Genomic DNA, 18,688 nt, shown 5'->3' with positions numbered 1-18,688 from the left:
GCTTGCACCAGGAAGCACTCCAGGCATGGCCTCACCAGTGCTTATGAATACATTCGTAATTAGAGAAAATACTAAGCACAAGCCATTACAATCAACTTCTTTTTATTTTTTTTTTAACTGCCAGAATTAATAATGTGTGCCCAAGAGTTTTTAGTTAAGAAAGTCACTTAGCAATTATCATCTGTAGTCAAGGAATCCTACAGAAGCTCCATAGAACCAGGGGAATAAATCTAACACCTTACTTACATTTGTGAAAAGTGTGAAGACAGGAAGTTCAGATCCTCCAGTCTAACAGAAAGAGTCATAAATAAAACGACATAAACGGTGCTGTGGGATACAACAGTTGAAAGAGAATTAAGAAGAACTAAATCGCAGTGGTGGGCCTATCTAGAATGCAGGTTTTTTTGCATGAAGAAGTTAAAGATATGTGAGGCCCCTCGAGAGGCAGAGATAGGGATATTCATGGCTGCGGTCATGCCGTGGTGCTGCTGGATATGTGTTGTCAGAACTGCCAAGTCCTTCTCCGCAGCGCTGCTCTCAAGTTCTCGCCTCATCTGTACTCCTATCCAGGATTGCCCCGACCCAAGTACAGCACCCTGCTCTCGGCTTTGTTGAACCCCATTGGGTTCACGCGGTCCCGCTTTGTGAGCCCACCCAGGTCCCTCTGGACGTGGCCCCTTCCTTTTGTCGGATCAGCCGTAGCACTCAGCTCGGTGCCATCTGCAAACTGCTCGGGGTGCACTCAGTGCCATCAGAGACGCCGAGGAGCGCTGGTGCCGGGGCCGCCGCTTATCACAAACCCCCGCCCGGGTGTAGAGCCACCGACCGGAGCCCTCTGGCCACGACCATCAAACCTATTCCTTACCCACTGAATAAGGAATCGTAAGAGTCCACCTTCCAAGTTCACCTTTCTCCAGTGCATAGACAGTAAGCAAGCCGATGCTCCGCAGATTACCCCCCGCACTTCGGCGCCTGAAATAACGCATCACGGGGAACAGTAGCAGCGGCGGGCAGGCTCACCCCAGGCCCGGCCTCCGCGCCCTGCCCGGCCCAGCACGGCTCGGGCTTCAGGACCCCCCGGCGCTCCCCGCAGTCCCCGCACGCTCTGCCCGCCCCGGTTTCCCGGCCGCGTCCGGCGCGGCGTGGGGAGAGGCGGTGCCGCCGCCCCCCGGCCCCGCCCCCGGCCCCGCCCGCCGCCGCCGCCATGTTGCGGCCGTTGGTGCCCGGTGCGGGGTGAGGCCTGCGTGGGGCGGCAGGGCCCGCCGAGGAACGCCGCGTGGGTGAGTGCCGCCCGGCCGCGCCCCGGCCCGCCCCCGCCGCTCGCCCTCTGCCTTCCCCGCGGGCACCGCCGCCGCGCGTTGCCGCCCCGCGGGCAGGGCAAGGCAAGGCAGGGCAGGGCAGGGCAACGCGAGGCAAGGCAACGCAAGGCAGGGCGGGCGGCCCCGCCGCCGGCAGCCGGAGCCCCGCGTTCCGCCCGGCGTTCCGCCGTCGGCCGTTCTGGGCCGCGTCGCCGGTTCCTCGGGGCCGCCCCGGGGGGGAACGGTCCCCGGCGAACAAACTTCGGCGGGGCCGCCCACGTGCGGCCGCGGGGCCGGGGCCGGACTGACAGCGCGGGGGGCGGCGGGCCGGAGCCGCGCCATTGTGTCAGGTGGGCCCGCGCGTGGGGCGGCTGTCAGCGGGCGAGCGTGCGGCGGAACGGAGCTGGGCGCGGGCCGGAGCGCGGTGCCACGCGTGACTCTCCTCCGCGGGGCCGCGAAAAGTTCAGCGCCTGTACGAACGCCCCGGTGCGCGGGTGGGAACCCGGCTCGCAGCCCCGCAGCTCGCCGCGCTCCCTCTGACAGCCCCTGGCTGGCCGCGCTGCCCTCCTGCCAGCTGGCTGTCTGCGCCCGGCCTCCTCCATCCCATCCCTGTGCCTCTTCCACCCCCAGCGCTTCCCGTGCCCCTCCGGGAGATCGCTGCCTTGCCCTGGCCGTCGGAGCCCTCAGCAGAGCTCTTCCGTTGTACCTAACTGTTGTCTTGCGGCTTTATAAATATTTATTGCGTGTTTTTGAGGCGCCCAGCCTTGGTGTAATTGCAGTTTCATGCTCTCCTATTAGGTGGCAATCTTGAACTTCCTCCTTAAGCAGTATGTTACGTGCTGGTGTGAACTCTGTAGAGGAGCTGCTGCAGATCTCCCAAAGCCCACAGGAATAGTGCTGCGAGCAGAAGGTTTGTACAAAATGGGGCTCTGGGCATGTGGAGAGGTTAAACTTGTATACTGACTGGGGGAGCTCCTTGGGAGCAGCACTGCGGAGAAGGACTTGGTGGTTCTGGTGGATGAAAAGCTGGACACATGGCAGCAGTGAGCGCTTGGGGCCTGGAAGGCCAACGGCATCCTGGGCTGCACCAACAGAGGGGTGGCAGTGGACAGAGAGGGGACCGACCCCTCTGCTCTGCCCTCGTGAGGCCCCACCTGCAGTACTGCGTCCAGGCCTGGGGCCCCCAGCACAGGAAGGGTGCGGAGCTGCTGGAGCGGGGACAGAGGAGGGCACGGAGATGCTGCGAGGGCTGGAGCACCTCTGCTATGGGGATGGGCTGAGGAGCTGGGGGTGTTCAGCCTGGAGAAGAGAAGGCTGCAGGAAAACCTCTCTGCGGCCTTACAGTACTTGAGGGGAAATTATAAGCAGGAGAGAAATCAACCTTTTACAGTAGGCAGTGTTAGGACAGGGGGAGTGGACAAGGGGGAGTGAGGGATTTAGGTAAGATGTCAGGGAAAGCTTTTCACTGAGAGTGAAAGTGAGGCAGTGAGTGAGGCTCTGGCACAGCCTGGCCCAAGAGGCTGTAGATGCCACCATCCTGGGAGGATTCCAGGGAAGGTTGGATGGGGTCCGATGCAGCTTGATCTGATGTTTGATCTATTGATTTGCAACCCTTCCTAAGTCAGAGGTGTTAGAAATAGGTGATCTTTGTGGTCCCTGCATCCCAAGCCATTCTTTAAAGCCCGGCTGGAGCAGAAAGCCATGGGCTTTGCCATGACACCCAGAGCAAGTTCACAGATTGCTAGAATGGTGTGAAGACCTCTTAAGTTCCCTTCCTCCTGAGGAAATGTGCTATTCTGAGGTTGCACCATGAAATAGATGTACTTTCTTCTGTGACTCCTGCTTGCTTTACTGATCTGTCTCATTGCTTTGCAAGTCTTGGAGCATATCCGTGTCCTTCATAAGCAAATAGAGAGAGCAAGCTGGTTTCCGAGCTTTGTTTTTAAGGCAAGTCTTTAGCAAAGGAAGGATAGAGTGAGGATGGAAGTCCTTACTTCCTGCTCTCCGCACAAGCCACTTCGTGTAAGATTTGGGCAGAATTTCTTCAAAGTACTTCTTTTTTTTTTTCTATCTAAGAGAAGGTGTAGACAAAGTAGTCTCTTAATGGGCTGTGTGTGCACAAAACCTGAATATGCAGAGTTTCTTCCAAGAAAACTTTATTTTGCAATGCTGCGAATACCTCAGATTTGTTTTGTCTTGTGTTTGAACATACTAATGCATCCAGAAATGTGGTTAGGTGTGCAGGGGTGAGAAGAGAAGGGTCAAAAGTGGTTGGCAAGCTGATTTTTTTTTTTCCAGCTTATAAAACTTGAGTGTTTCTGGTTACAGAATGAAATGCCTTCCTCACACAGGGATCTGTGTGCCAGGAATCTCAGCAGCTGCGTGATGCCTAGCTCTTACCCAACTCATACATTTTCCCACCCAAAGAAAAAGGAAGTTTCAGGTCCACACTCGGCCAACTGCAATAATCTGTGCTGTTTTTAAGCTCATTGTCAACTGCTGATGATTAGAGGTGCATGGATCATCTTCTGGGTTTCAGGGACTTAACTCAAGGCACAGTTGCCATACCTTGCTGAGTGGTGTGATTTGTAAATTGCTGCAGGGCCCGCTGTGGACATTCATATTTGTTGTTTAATTTAAGAATGAGAACATGTTTAAGCTAAATCACAGCAAGCCATTTTTAAGCCAAGTAAGTCCCTGTAGAGTGTTTTGGAGTAGATTAACCTTAGCAAAACCTCCAAGGCTTGTCTGTAAGCATGGCTGAGCTAACCCTGTAGCAGCAGCATGCTACTGTGCTGTAGCAATTTCTCCTGGCCCAGTTCTAGAAATTGTGCCCAGCACCAGCAGTCTGACAGGTAGAGTTACGTTCTGTTTGGTTTCCAAGTGATGTTTGACAAACTTTGTTATTTGTGATGGTTTATATAAAAAAAAAGTCTGAAATCAGCAACTTCCAGCCTTTTGGGAAGGTGTCAGACAGCTGCTTTTCTCCCCCGTGCCTTGTCCAGGTCCCGCACTCTGCCTGTGCCTCTGCTCCCAGCTTTTCCCCCTTCTTTTGGGCTCTTGCCACCCCCTCCATCTCCCACATTTGCTGCTGACTTTGGCAGTGCTCGTGCAGCCCAAATTAAGTGTGTGTGGCAGGAGTTACTATATCTATGGGTGCTCCTTGCCAAGCAGGAACTGGTGCTCTTTGACTTTTTTCTTCCCTGTATACATCAGCTCATACAAATATGGTTTTAAAGTGAAATGTCTTAAAATAATAACTTATTAAATGTTCAGGAAGTCTGTATGTTGCACTAATGTTTTGGTTAGATGTGCAGGCGAGACCAGTATTCCTTGCAATAATGAAATGTTTGAGTGATTCTGTGCTGTCAGTTTTCATCATGGATCTATTCAGAGCTTATTACTGTCACAGGTCTCTGTGGCTGATGTTTAAACCCCACTCCCTTCTGGAGGGTTTGTGAGGTGAGCTGTCTGGGAATGTCATTTCTTGTTATGATTTGGATACAGTCCTTTGCTTGGTCTGTGGGCACTTTTGCCTAGTGGCATCATTACCTAATTAAGGGTTGCTTCCTGATTCAGATAAAGCACTAAACCAAGCAGGGGTTGAGCTGTTATACTGAAAGATTTACTGTAGACTTATTTAAACTGCCCTGAGTAGGAAGTCATCTCAGTTTTCAGGCTTATTTCTTATGGGTCACTTGTTTACTTCCTGCCTTCTTCCTTGAAACGGGACTGAATTCTTCATGTACAACAATCTGTTGAGAAATCAGAAGTCACTGTTTCTTTTTAGCTCTCCTTTCTCTCCCTGTCCCATCCCATCCTGTCCCCTGCCCTCCCCCCCCCCTAAAGCAAAACAAAACAAAAAAAGAAATCTAAAACAATCCCAAATGTAGTACTGCACTTTCGAATCTTTTCTTTTGAGGTTTGTGATGGCAGTTCTTGGAGCAGTAAGGTATCAAGGTGAAAGAACATCCTCTGTGTGGGGTTATGGACCAGGATCGATGAGGTGCTGCTGTCTCCCACTGCTCTGCTTGCAATGCCTTGAACAGCTCTGGAGGTGACAAGTTGTGTTGCAGAACAGGATTTGAACAGCTCCTGTCACTTGTTACCTGCCCTTGCATCTCAGTGGTGAGGATAAGGCAGCAGTGAAGAACTAAAGCTAGTGGGAGACCCTTGGTTGGGTGAAAATGGCCTGGTGGCTTCAGCTTGAATTGATACCAGCCATTGGTGGGCGTGCAGAAAACAGACTGGGGTTCCCCATCCCTAGGAAGCTTTCTTGGTGCGAATACCTTTGTGCTAAGGAAGCTAGGGCCCACAGAGCTGGTATCTTTGTGTATAAACAGTCAGTCTTGGAGCAATTGAAATGGAAGCTTAAGTTTCTGCAGCAGGTGTCCCTAGCTGTGTTGGTGTTTTGAGTAGTTGTGGTTTTTATGTTCGATTCACTTGCATCAACACCTTATGAAGTTTGTCCTTGAGAGAAATGTACCTGACAAAGTATTTTACTTTTAATTGTAGCTTTCACCATGGGGGACATGAAAACCCCGGACTTCGATGACCTCTTGGCTGCTTTTGACATCCCCGATCCAACTAGCCTTGATGCCAAGGAGACCATTCCGTCAGCTGGGGAGGAGAACGAGAATCACCTGAAGTCATCAGGAATCTGCATAGATGAAAGCGTGTCCTTATCCCACTCCCTGCCCCCCTCCGATGCTCCTGTTGTGAGTGTTATCGTGAAGAACACGAGTCGCCAGGAGTCCTTCGAGGCGGAGAAGGAAGGGAATCACCTTGGGACTGGTCTGCTACACAATGGGTTTCGTGGGTCCGATCTGCCATCAGAGACTCATGCTTTGGTGCATAATTATGGGAAGTTTGAGTCAACTTTTATTAATGGCGATAGTTCAAGAAGTTACTCTGAAAAACTGGACCAGTCCAAGTCAGAACCTTTGCCAACTTTTAGTCAGTTTAGTCCGATTTCCAGCCCTGAGCCAGAGGATACATTCAAGGAGAATAGTATTGGTGATAAACCCAAACATGCCCAAACTCCTTATTTTCCACCTCCTTCGATGTATATGCCAACAGGAGCTTCAGTATTAGATCACTTCAGGAAGGTACCAGAGCCTGAATTAAGCATGTTTGATCAATATTGTAAAAAGGAACAAAAGATGGAGATCCGCTTCCAGGCAGAGAGCAGGCTGGAAATGAGCAGGAGAGAGCAAGAGAAAATAACTGAGAGGTTTGTGGAGTCAGGCAAGGACTTGGTAGATACCAGTAGCTTTCTTGGAGAGGGCTTGGTATTCGGAGATCTCCCTCACAGCAATTTAGGAGAAGATAAAGGATCTGTGCCTGAGCTGAACTTGTCTTCATCAATACCACCTCGCCAGAGGTTAAAGCCAACTCACTCGAAGTTGTCATCCTGCGTGGCTGCTTTGGTGGCTCTTCAGGCTAAAAAGGTTGCATGTATTCCCAAAGGCGATCAGCCAAACCTTACAAAAGAACCTGGTCCTTTTAAAGATGGGACGAAGGGAAGTCCAAAAATGCCCAAGTCGCCAAAGAGTCCACGAAGCCCCTTAGAAGTGGTGAGGAAGGCCAGCAAGCAGCCTGAGAGTCCTCGAAGCGTGTGCAGTGACAGCAGTGGGAAGGGCTCTCCTTCCATGGTAGCCAGCTCTCCACCAGCTATTCCCAAAGTTAGAATCAAGACTATCAAGACATCCTCTGGTGAAATTAAAAGAACTGTAACTAGAATTTTGCCAGAAGGTGATGAGTTGGGCAGGTCTTTGGAAGAATCTCCTCTGGAAACCTCATCTGCTGAAGAATTAATTAAATCTTTCCCTTCCCCTGACACCAGTGCAGTTATGGAAAGTGAGGCTAGCAAGAATTCAACCAAAAATGGGGCTGCAGTAGCTATTCAGCTGTCAAACATAGTGAGCCCTTACACAGACAGTTTGAAAACAGATCTTGCTGCCAATACCATGTCTGTTGTGTCTTTATCTCCGCTGCCGAACTGTGGTGATGGTGCCATAAAGGTTGGTGTTGCAGGGCAGCAGCTGAACAAGAAGCAGCACCAGCAGCAGGGTATCGTGGTGCAGCCGTCTAACGTGAGCACCTCCTCCAGCCTCCTCCCCAAAGCCGTGCACTTGGCAAATCTCAATTTAGTTCCCCACAGCGTTGCTGCTTCTGTTACAGCGAAGTCATCTGCGCAGAGGCGAAATCAGCCTCAGGTGACGCAGATGTCTGTGCCGCTGGTGCATCAAGTAAAGAAAGCTGCTCCTGTCATCGTGGAGGCATTCAACAAAGTACTGCACAGTGCCAATCCGGTGCCAATATATACTCCAAACCTTAGCCCTCCACCTGACACCAGCATTAATTTGCCTGCCTCTGGGTACTGTTGTCTGGAATGTGGGGATTCATTTGCCTTAGAGAAAAGCCTGACTCAACACTATAGTAGGCGAAGTGTTCATATTGAAGTTATGTGCACTCACTGTTCAGCTATGCTACTTTTTTTTAATAAGTGTAGCTTGCTTAAACATGCAAGAGATCACAAGAGCAAAGGCTTTATCATGCAGTGTTCTCAGCTGGTGATGAAACCAATTTCCTTAGACCAAATGTTTTCACCTTCTGCGAGCTCTTCAGCAACTTCGACTCATCAAACTTTGCACTCACCCTCTCCTTCACGTAAACCCAATGCTACTTCAGGAAACGGGATAGGAATTTCTACTAATGCCCAGCCAGCCTTGCCTCTCTACCCAGATCCATTGAGACTAATTCGTCAAGGACTTAAGTGTTTAGAATGTAACAAGCAGGCGCAGGATTATGTTGCTTTAGCAGCTCATTACCAGAGAACCTCAGAAGATAATGAGAGACTGGTAAGTCATCATTTTAATACTATTAGTTAAGTCTTTAAAGATACTATCCTCCAGGGTGAAAATAGGCACAGGAGTGGCAAGTGAGTTGGACTGTCTGAAAGAAATGCTTGCAGGGAACATCCGAGATATGTGTGGGCCCAGGTGTGTGCGTCTGAAGAGGTGTTTTAGCACTGCTTGCTTGCCTTCTTTGTACTCTGCCAGCAAAAACGATGTCTATTATGGGATTAACAGGAAGGGGACAGTAAGGAGACAGCAGAGATCCTTGAATATAAAGGGAAGGTGTTGTTGGAGAAGAGAGATCCTATGGTTGAGTTGTATAGGAGTGCCAGTTGGTGCCTTAAGCAGGTTTTGTGCTCTTAAGATTGGCTAGAGGATTGGCCCTACAGTTCTGTGAAATCTGGCACAATTGAATTTTTGCTTCCCTCTAGGAAGGAACCTGCACCAAAGTCTTCATGAAATGCTTTGAATGTCAGTTGCTGTTTTTCTTTTAAGGCTGGTAAAATGTATATGGAATTAGCTGAGAGGATGGCAGCATGGTATGCGTGGTGGGAGGCTATTTTTGGTGTTTTTTCTCTTCCTTTAGAGGGTGGAGAGAGAAGCTGGTGCTGTGTTGCAGTAAGAAGCACCTGCTCATTAGCTCATGAGCACCATTTGAGCAAATACCGCACTGTTATGGCCTCTGTCATCTTCTTAGGCACTCCCTTGGAGGTAAAGATGCGTCTGGGTCCCCTCAGAAAATCCAGTTGATGAATAGGAAGGGGATGCTCTTTGTTACATACCAAGACCACCAGTCTCTGCCATGGCCACTGTAGTTTTGCACCCTTTTTCTCGTTAAATTTCTACCAGGAGTATCAAGGGCGTTAGCTTGGGCATACAGTGCTCCTTTATCTTTCTCTTAAATTCAGCAGTGGCAAAAATAGATTATGGTTGAATGGTTTCTGTGGTGACAGATGGGAAGGCTGGGAGGGATTGGTGTGGTGGTGTAATCACATTTCTTACCTGAGGCAGGCTAGCAAGCACTGCGCTCTGTCAACACCATAACTTGTTTTTGAACTATGATGCATTTCTAGGAAATGTCAGCAGTTTGGAATTAAATACTTTCAGGTGAGGGGATACAATGAGTGTTCTTAAGTGAGCTAAAGTGTTTATCAGTCACTGGTTTATCACCTATTATTGTTGTGGGTTCATCAATTCAGGAGCTCCTTGAAGAGAAATGTCTGATAGTATTTTTAGACTAGTCTAATAATTTATTCTGTAACTTAACCAAGAGAAGGGTTTAAGCCTTTTACTTCGAGTTAGGTTCACTAGATGCAAGATGGTTTTTGAAGGATTTTTCTGAATATAACAGTTGGAGAAAGAGAAGAAAAAGCTTGCGAAGCCTTCTCCTCCCTATTTCATCTTAAACTCAAAGATGTGATCTCACAGCGTTGTGCTGAGTCCTTTTTTCAATGTATCTGCTCTCCTACCAAATATCTCCTGAAACTAGATGGTGGGAGCCATGCTCAGCTTTTCTGAGTTGTCAAGCGAATTTCTGAGGTCACAACTTCCATTTCGATCAGAAGAAAAGAGGAATGTTGATAGGAGCTGGCAAGGTTTGAGCAGTTAGTGTTGCAAACGCTTCCTTAGGCAGTCAGAGAGGTTAGAAAATATTCATGTGAAATTCTCACTCCTCTTGCAGGTAATGTGAAAACATAAATCCAATGTAAATTCCATATCAGATGCTCCAGCAAATTCAGCACAATCATAGTCACGTGGACATGCTTGTTCTGGAGCACCCCTCTTCTGCAGTCCAGTGGGGCACAGAGGTGGTATTAACAGTTGTGGACAGCCTCAGACACAAACTACATCCCCACGTCTCAACTGACTGATTATAACTTGAGAAGAGTTTGCATCTGAGTTCTGAGACAGAGAACCTTGATAAATTCAAAGCTGTGTTTTGACTTGTGTGTTCAAAAAATGCTTTGAAAAATAACAAATCACTGTAACTTTGGTTGTAGCAGAGCAGATCCCTCCTGGGTTGTTGCCTGAAGGTTGTCATCAGTGTCATCACTTTTCAAATGTCTGCTTCTGGATTATTGCAGGGAGATGGATTCTTGAGCAGGGTCAATGGAATTAGAAGGGAAAGAATGTTACTGGCTGATGATGAGGGGTAAATGTGGAGTATTGACAACTCCCAGGTCTGTAGTAGAAGATGGAGTCCCCTTATCCATGAAAAGTAAGCTAGGTTGATTTCTTTAATGATACTAAAACTGTATTATTGACTGTGACATATGTGCATCTACTGTGAACAAAACCTGAGAAAGTGAGCAAGCTTTGAAATACTCAGTTATGGTGCTTTTACCTCAAACCAAAAAGCCCTAAAAATAATAACAGTAATAAAAAAAAAATCACTTTCCAGAGAGCACGGAACAGGAATCCCACCTTGTTTGGAGGGTGTCTTATCCAATAGGGCTGATTGGAAGAAATAAATCTGGTACTTTTTCTTAAGAAGATATTTTCATTTACTTGGTTCCAGGTTGCAGTGATATGACCAAAGAGTGAACAAGCTGCAGTGAGAGGCAGGAATGAGTGGATTGGAGAGGGGGAATGGCTTAAGCTGGCTTTGTTCTACATGGAGACTATTCTATATATTGATGCTTAAGACTTCTCACCTTAGTTGGAATTTCTTACCGTGACTTGGTGAATTACTTCAATGTATTTGTGTTTCCTCTGTCTGTTGACAGGGAAAGTAAGGTGATTGATTTTACTGTTCATTCCTGTCAGTGGTTTGGAACAAACTTTGTATTTTATTATTTGTATCTGAATGGCCTTGGGTAAAGTCCATGTTAATGGGACTGATAACAGGTAAATGAGTTTGCTAGGTGGGGCCAAAATAGGAGTGACCTCAATGGATCCCAGTTCTTTTGGAAGAAGGGAGGGAGACGGACAGTAGAGGAGGGAGGAGATGAGGAGCAGCTACAAGGAAGAGAGGGTGACCATGCTTGGGTTGGGATGGTGCAATGGAAGGACCTTCAGAGAAATGATTGAGAGCTTTCCCGTAATGTTACGTTTTATACCTTTGGCAGTTACACCGTTTGTTTTGAGTGGATCGTGTTATTGGATCGCTGTTATTTTACCTTTTTTGGAGACTTGGAAGACTTGGAATTTTCCTGAGTTTGATGGGTTGATCTGTTTACTGCTCTGCTGTTCGTTTGCAGAATTACAAGAGGTAGTTATCTCAAGTTGAATATTGGTAGTTTGGATTTTACTCAACAGATGCCATGCTGCCTTTAGATATTATGTTGGTCCAGATGTTCAGAAGGTGATGACAGGTGCTTCTTGTAACTTCAGATCTGTTTGGTCTGACTGCAGTGGTGTTGTATTCAAGAGCAAGTTTTGTTGTTGTTGCTTTGTTTTAAATTTATTTTGCTGGGGGAAGTATAGTTAAATATATGCTAGATTATGCCAAATTAAGCACATTCATACATATGTTCTGTAACTTATTTTTGGTGTATGTGTAGATAAAATTTGCCAAATCAACAAGATAAGAAGTTATCATGGAAAGCTGGGAATATTTTACAGGAGGACCTAGACGATCATGAAGACAGAGTAGGAACAGGATGAAGCAATTGAGAATCAGGATGTTTGTTCTCAAGAAGACTCTGGATGACCAAGATGGTATGATTTGCAAGGGATTTGTGTTAACCTGCAGTATCAGTCATGGCCTTGTTCACAGCCCCTGTTTGGTGTTTATCAGAAATAAACTGGAATAAATGAAAAATTACCAAGGAAATGAAATTATGAGGGGAAATTAAAATTCTTCTATGGGTTCAGCTTGGTAAAGACATGATAAATTATGATGGCTCTCCTTCATCACCATATTAGGCACAATATTAAGGTGAGGGTTGTGGCACTTCCTTTCTTCCAGAGATTAGATCTTCAAAAATGAAGAGTTTTCTCTACTTCCAGGCATCACCAGAAGTGGCTCGTCAGCATCAGACAGCTCTTGTAGCCTGTTCAGAACTGAGCTCAAATTCCAGATGAAGAAAAAAGAAATCATGCAGCTCCTGATGTGCACAGTATAGAGTTGCTTTTCCTTACAGCAGCCTCATGCATACTTGCTCTGTGTATGCAGTGTGGTATTTAAAGAGTGGAGCTTTTTAAACCTATGGGCTACGCTGATGAGAGAACAGACTCAAAAGCTTTACACAGAAAATCAGGATGGTTTGTCATCATCAGAGAATAGCACTAGTGAATGAAAGATACAAACTGGTTTTGAGATGCAGCTCATTTGGGTTTTGGCCATGGCACAATGTTGCAATAAGTGTGTGCAAAAACTCTAGGTACATTCAGATTCTCTGGAGCGTAATCATCCGCCTACTGGTAACCAGAGAAGTTTCATACGCATTGTTTTTCTTTTGTGACTTCACCACCCAAAATCCATTGAGGTAGCTAAGAGAAGTACGAAATGAAGTACAAAATGAACTAAAGACCTCTGAGTTTTCTTTCACCTTATGTCATTCCCCTCTTTTTCTTTTTTTGCCTTTTATTTGTCCAGTAAGTATTTTTCACTGAGTCACGGCCTATCCTGTTTATGCACCACCTACACTGATGTTACTTAAAAGCAATTTTATTGCTTCCTTTTTTGTTTCTCCTTCCTTTGTCTCTCTTAAATCAGTGTTTTATAATTTGTTGGCTAAAACTTGCCAGAAGCTAGTAAAGCCACGTGCTGCAATGGTAATTTCCCAGCAGCAAAGGAGCAAGTAAGAAAGGTGCCATCTCTTTGTTATTTTTGCTGTTTTTTGGTTGTTTTTTTCTTCTTTCTTTCTCTCTCTTTTTTTTTCTTTCCCCTTGCATGCTCATGTTTTAATTTGGAAAGCAAGAAGATTGAAAGTTAATAAAAATTCCCCTAGTGCTGTAAAGCATTACTTTCTCCATCTCCCAATCCAAGGGCAATGAATGCAATCCTTAGGTACTGGAAGAATCTGATTTTTGTTTTATATGGGCCTTTTGTCTTTGGTTTTATTGGAAGCAAAGGGCTAGAGGATGTTATGATGAAAACATGTTGAGGGAAGGAAGCAGGCAAAGAGATGAAACAGCAGGATAGGAGTGAGGCTCAGTGCCTCGAGACCAAAGCAGTGCATTGGGATGAGGAGGGAGACGCTGGGGAGGGAAGAGGAAGGCTGGAAGCTGGTGGCTTCTGGCAGCAGGAAGAAGGCTGCCGAAGACTGGAGTCCTGTGATGGAGGAATATGAGTCCTTTTGGAAGGACAGGCTGGCAAGACAAAGCAAAAGAGTTGTTGTCTTCTGTGAAAGGAGCTGAAACATATGAAGCTCTGCTTGGTGGTGGGTTAGGATTAACAGGAAGACTGGTAAGGGTGATATGGTAATGGCTGCTGTAGGTTGATTGACCAGGAGCAGCAAGCAGGCCCCGTACCGAGGGTTAGAAGTTGCCTCACATTCACAGGGCCTGGGACTTGTGAGGGACTGCAGCCACACGAGGTCCCTGGGTAGCTTTGGTGACAATCCCCTGACTCGAGGGAAAGGGAAGCTGCTGAGGAGAGGACTTGGGATTTCGTAATCATGAAAAATGTGGGACTGTGAAGGTTGCACACAGCCTTGCCCACGGCTTCTGTGAAATGGTGGAGTTCAGGGTTTTGAGGGTAGAGAGAAGGGTGAAGGACAAAGTTGCTGGACTTTAAGTGAGTAGACTGAGGCCTCCTCAAGGATCTGCTTGAAAGAGTCATAAGTTTTTTGGTCTGAAAGGAACTGCTGGTTCACCCTGCATTCCCTAGCAGGGTACCCAGGCCTATGTCCTGGCTATTGAAGATGTCCAAGGAGGAGAATCCACAGCCTCTTTGGGCAGCATGTGCCAGTGCTCCATAACCTGCACAGCAAAGAGTTACTCCCTACTGGTCACAGAGCATCTTGTCTGTTCCACTTTGTGTCCAGTGCCTCTTGTCCTGGCACAGGGCACCATGGTAAAGAGCCTGGCTCTTCCTTCTGTTTACCTCCCTACAGGTGTTTATGGATGAGACCTCTCTCTGAGCCTCCTCTTCCAGGCTGAAGTTGTAGCTCTCTCAGCCACTCCTCGCAGCAGAAGTGCTCCATGCTTTTCATCATCTTGATGGAGAAGAGTGCATCTCCCTTCTGGAGGGAGGGCTGACATCTTGTTGTTGGGATTAGCTACTGCTTGACTGGTCATGTGTGAAGGGAGTTGGTGAAAAAGCAAAGTAATTGATAAAGATCCTAGAGAAAATTACATCTGAACAGCTGTGATACTGTCTTTATGGGGTGCAAGGTGAGAAAAAAGAAGCAGAGCTTAGAGGCCGATAGGCGTCGCTGATGGACAGGATGGAGGGCTGTCATAAGAAGAAAGAGGAAATACATGCTGTGTATCCTTAGGGGTCGTAGAAGTGATTGGAAAGTGAGGATGTGAAAGCCCAATGTCATCCAATGAGTGATGATTTTAGCAACTGTGAGTTCAGGTTTTGCAGCACAGTGGGGGCACAGCGGTCGGTCAGTTTGTGGATCAGGAGAAATGATGTAGAAACTGAAATTCTTAAAATAATGGCTGAGGTTGTAAGGAGAAAAGATTACAGACTGAGAAAGTTGAGAATTAAGTTTATTTGATGCAGCGTTGTCTTTGTATGGGATACTTAGGGCTGTATTTGATGCATGTTCCCTTACTAAAACTTGACTGATTTTAGGTGTCAGTTTGGGTCTAGATCTGTCTTTTAACTAAGTTTCTGTCATATCTTTTTCTCTTTTTCATCTGTAAGTTGATCATGTTAATGATTTGTAGTCATTTAGGGAGAGCCTTGGGAAGGGATAATGGCTTAGCTATCATGGAGCCTGCAGAAGAAATTCTCTTCTCTACAATGGTTATTGAAATAATCCAAGCCAAAATAACCACACAGGCATCTGGATGGCTTGGTTGGCTGTAGGGTGGGCCAGCAAAGAGTTGTGCCAGAGGATGGTGGGGCAGAAGGTGCAGAGCTGGTGTGCTTGGGCTGCTGGTTGCTGAAAGCTGTGCTGCCAGAGCTGCATCACCCTGCTCCACACAGGACGTGCTGGAGAGTGTAGGTTGCTGGTCTTCATCCCAATGAGGCGGTAAGTGAAAGCTAGTGCATAGTTCAAAGTGAACTCCTGAAGTAGTAATTCCTTGCTGATTTTTCTTAGAGCAGAAATATCCTGGTAATGTCCATTGCAGTGTTGTAACTGGGATGCCTCGGGTGCCCCTCAGTTGTAAAGCAGGAAAATAATAACTTGCAAAAGGTCAAGTGTAGGAAGAGCTGGGACTTGGGGGGGCCTCTGGTGGGGAATTTTGGTTTGAATATATAAAGAGCAAAACCTTTGCATTCCGAAAATATCATTTATGTTCCCCTTGTTTCAGCCAGAGTCCTTTTATTTTTATTTTTTTGTTTGTTTGTTGCCCTCTTGCAGATTTTCCTCTTTCGTAGCCCAATTTCCAGGCCTTACTGCCAGGATAGCTCGACGTTCTCTGCTGCAGCTCTGCGGTGGTTGTGTAGAGGAGGATTTCTGTAGTCTGAGGACATCTCTTAAGTATGAATTTTGTCAATATCCCTTAACTCTCTTAGTGTTCACTCTCTGTAGTGAAGAGGATCTAAAACTGGTGTAGATTGTTTCTACTTGTGCTGAAGCTGGTTCCCTTTTCAGTTTGCATCAGCAGTAAGTGAAAGCTAAGGGTTTTGTGCCCCAAGTTCAGCTTCCAGTGGGTGTTAATGGGGCTCCTGCCCTAGCTGGGTGCAGGCTTCAGCTGAGTGTGAAAATTGGCTGCTGGTGTTTCGTGGTGATGCCTGCACGTGATAAGGGAGATTGCTCTGACTTTCTGCTCCAGTGTGCTGTGCATAGCTGGGCTGGAAGGGAACACAACTTGTAAATGGATTAACTGTGGCTCAGAGTCCTTTATGAAATTGTTTTAGGGCAGCAGAAGGGTCAGTGGTGTCTCTTTGCAGGCATTTTCCTGAGCAAAACTTGGCGTTAACCTTAGATTTTGTGATTCACAAACACCCCCATGGCTCTGGGGTTGCGCTTCCCATTCTAGAAGGGTTGGGCTAATACAGCTTTCCATCCTTCACTCTGCTTCAGCTGCTGTTGGTTTTGTTGGCTTTTGTTTACCCCCTTCTGAAGAAGCTAATAAATAGAAATGGGGATAAAATGAAGTGTTCTGAAGTGGCAGAGCTTCAGAATGTTTTTCTGTCTGTGTGAATGTGACTTCTGGAAGAAGAAAAGCCTGAATGCTGTGTGGCAGGCAAACTGGAGTTATATAAAACTTGTAGCAAATAACTCTTGATTAAAGCGTAGGTTATGGGAGCATATGAGAAACACAGACATTACACAATTCAAATCATATCCTGGTAACATGCTTTAGAAATAACTGACTAATGAATGTCTCAGATTGCTGCCAGACTTCTTTGAAGAGTCATGGAAAACTCAGAGAGATAAAAATGTGACATCTGGAACCAAGTTACAATTTCTTGTGCAAAGCAGGAGCATAGCAAAAGGAAAAAAGAAAAAGCCACTCAGACTCCAAGATGATAATGTTTTGTTGTTGTTTTTAGTTTTATTAATTCCTGCAATGTTTGGTGTGATTGCTGCTAAGCACTGTGCTGTTCTCTTGGAAGCACGGATCTGCTTCTCGTGGTGGCAGTGCTCGGTCACCTGGTGCATGCCATGAAGACTGCTTTTTCTGTGTGCATCACTTGAATTCTATAGACGAGTAAATACAACCTGCTGTTGTATTGCCCAGCTGATTCTTAGTGGCCAGCTCCTACTTGTAGTACAGAGGCTGTGTCCTATGCCCCATGGAGCACTGTGATGGAGTGGGTATTTCTCCAGCTGCACGCACAGTGCATTAACTGTACCTTATTTTCCCCATGTCTTGCTTTTTATTCCCATATTGTGTGGCTCTTGCAGAGGCTGAAGAAGTTAACAGCTGGTGTTGGTGGCCCTAGTGAACTAAAATCAAAATACAACCAGGCACTTTTTTGGATCTGGTGAGAAAGTATTTCTTGCTCCACTACGAGGGCAAAGGTGTCTCCTTCTCATGTTTGTGCTGAGTCTGCTGTAAATACTCAGAGGGATCAAAGTTGAGAAGTCCTCTTCTAACCATGCCGAAAAACTTCATTTCCCAAAACAAATCATTTAGGAAAAATGCCATAAACGACAATAAAGACAGCTCTGACTGCCCTGAACATTAATTACTACTTGTAGCTCACTCTGTAACGGCTGACCAAAGCACTCTCAAAATACTCCTTGCTTTTAGGGGTCCTGGGGACACCTTCATTTCCTACTTAGGGGTTCAGACAGTGGCTCAGTGGTACTGCGGTTCCTCGTTGGAATCAGGGCTCCTCCAGCATTTGGGAAGGGCTAAAGTCGTTCTGATGTTGATATGCATAGGGGTCCTGCAACAGTTTCTTCTAGCCAGTTTCTTCTCTCCTATGGAAACCTTTCCTGCTTCAAATTCGATCTGTAACACCTTGGACCATGGCTTTTGGATGGCTTGGCAGGTTCTGAAGTTTCCTCCTTTCTCAGGAGCCTCATTTCTTGATCTCTCCTTTGCTTGCAGTGATCCTTCATGGATTTGTTGTAGCTTTGTGTTTTATTACAGATATATTATAAATGATATTTTCTATTACTCACAGTATTTTGAACAATGCAGAAGAAGTCGTGCAGTTTGGTTTCCCACTTTGATAACCCAGGTCGTTCTTAATATTGAGTTAGAAGTGATGGAGTGATCTTGCATGGATTTACTAATGACAGGAAAGTTTTAGCTCCTAGAGGAGCTGCAGCTATCCATATGTGTGTACTGGTGTGGTGCCAAACTTCATGTATCAAGAGAGGCTTCTCCTGCAAATCTCTACTGCTACTAAGTGCTGCCCTTCCAACTGCTAGGAAAAAAAAGGCACAGAAATAAGAGAGGAAGCATCTTTGCATTATTTGTAATGCCAGATTGTCAGGAAGCATCTCTGAGGATATCACTGCACGTGTGGCTTGTGCTCCTCGGAAGATCAGATTCAGTCTGATTCGAAGAAGTACCATGAAAGGCAGAAATGTGGTTTGGGGGAAGAAGGCTGCCACGTGTCAGCTGAGTTCAGCAGTACGCATCTCAAGTTGGAGGACAGGGAGGTTCTTCTGATTCTTGGCGATTTTGATGTAGTTTGGGAGTACTTTCCATCTCAAATGTCTCACTGTGGGAATGAAAGCAGTGACTGCGAAAGCAGGAACAGGAGCTGGGTGCTCCTCTAAACCTGAAAGATTCCTGGGGGGAAGAGTCAAATAGAGAGTAACTAACTAACGCAACCTTTCTCCATCAGACATGTCAGGTGTGCCAGATGATGCTGCCCAACCAGTGCAGCTACTGCGCCCACCAGAGGATCCACGCGCACAAGTCGCCGTACTGCTGCCCCGAGTGTGGGGCCGTCTGCCGCTCCGCCTATTTCCAAACCCACGTCAAAGAGAACTGCCTGCATTACTCCCGCAAAGTTGGCTTCAGGTTTGTGCGAGCTTAATGCCGAAGGGGCAG

At 46.7% G+C, this 18,688-nt stretch overlaps 1 protein-coding gene across 3 annotated transcripts in view; it reads left to right on the top strand.

Annotated features, from left to right (window-relative positions):
* The first annotated feature begins 1,198 nt into the window (after window positions 1-1,198).
* ZNF592 (zinc finger protein 592) overlaps window positions 1,199-18,688 on the top strand; it is a 34,456-nt gene continuing 16,966 nt past the window's right edge. For all 3 annotated transcript variants that reach the window (XM_065733718.1, XM_065733720.1, XM_065733719.1), the window contains exons 1-4: window positions 1,199-1,280; window positions 2,097-2,208; window positions 5,814-8,161; window positions 18,480-18,658. In XM_065733718.1, the coding sequence (XP_065589790.1) occupies window positions 5,822-8,161; window positions 18,480-18,658 (2,519 nt within the window). In that variant the 5' untranslated portion in view covers window positions 1,199-1,280; window positions 2,097-2,208; window positions 5,814-5,821. The remainder of the gene's footprint in view (window positions 1,281-2,096; window positions 2,209-5,813; window positions 8,162-18,479; window positions 18,659-18,688) is intronic.

This window comes from Cyrtonyx montezumae, unplaced genomic scaffold, assembly GCF_038088225.1.
Source record: "Cyrtonyx montezumae isolate F1298 unplaced genomic scaffold, pur_monq_1.0 scaffold_17, whole genome shotgun sequence".
Taxonomy (NCBI): Eukaryota; Metazoa; Chordata; class Aves; order Galliformes; family Odontophoridae; genus Cyrtonyx; species Cyrtonyx montezumae.
This window is presented reverse-complemented; position numbering and strand designations above follow the sequence as displayed.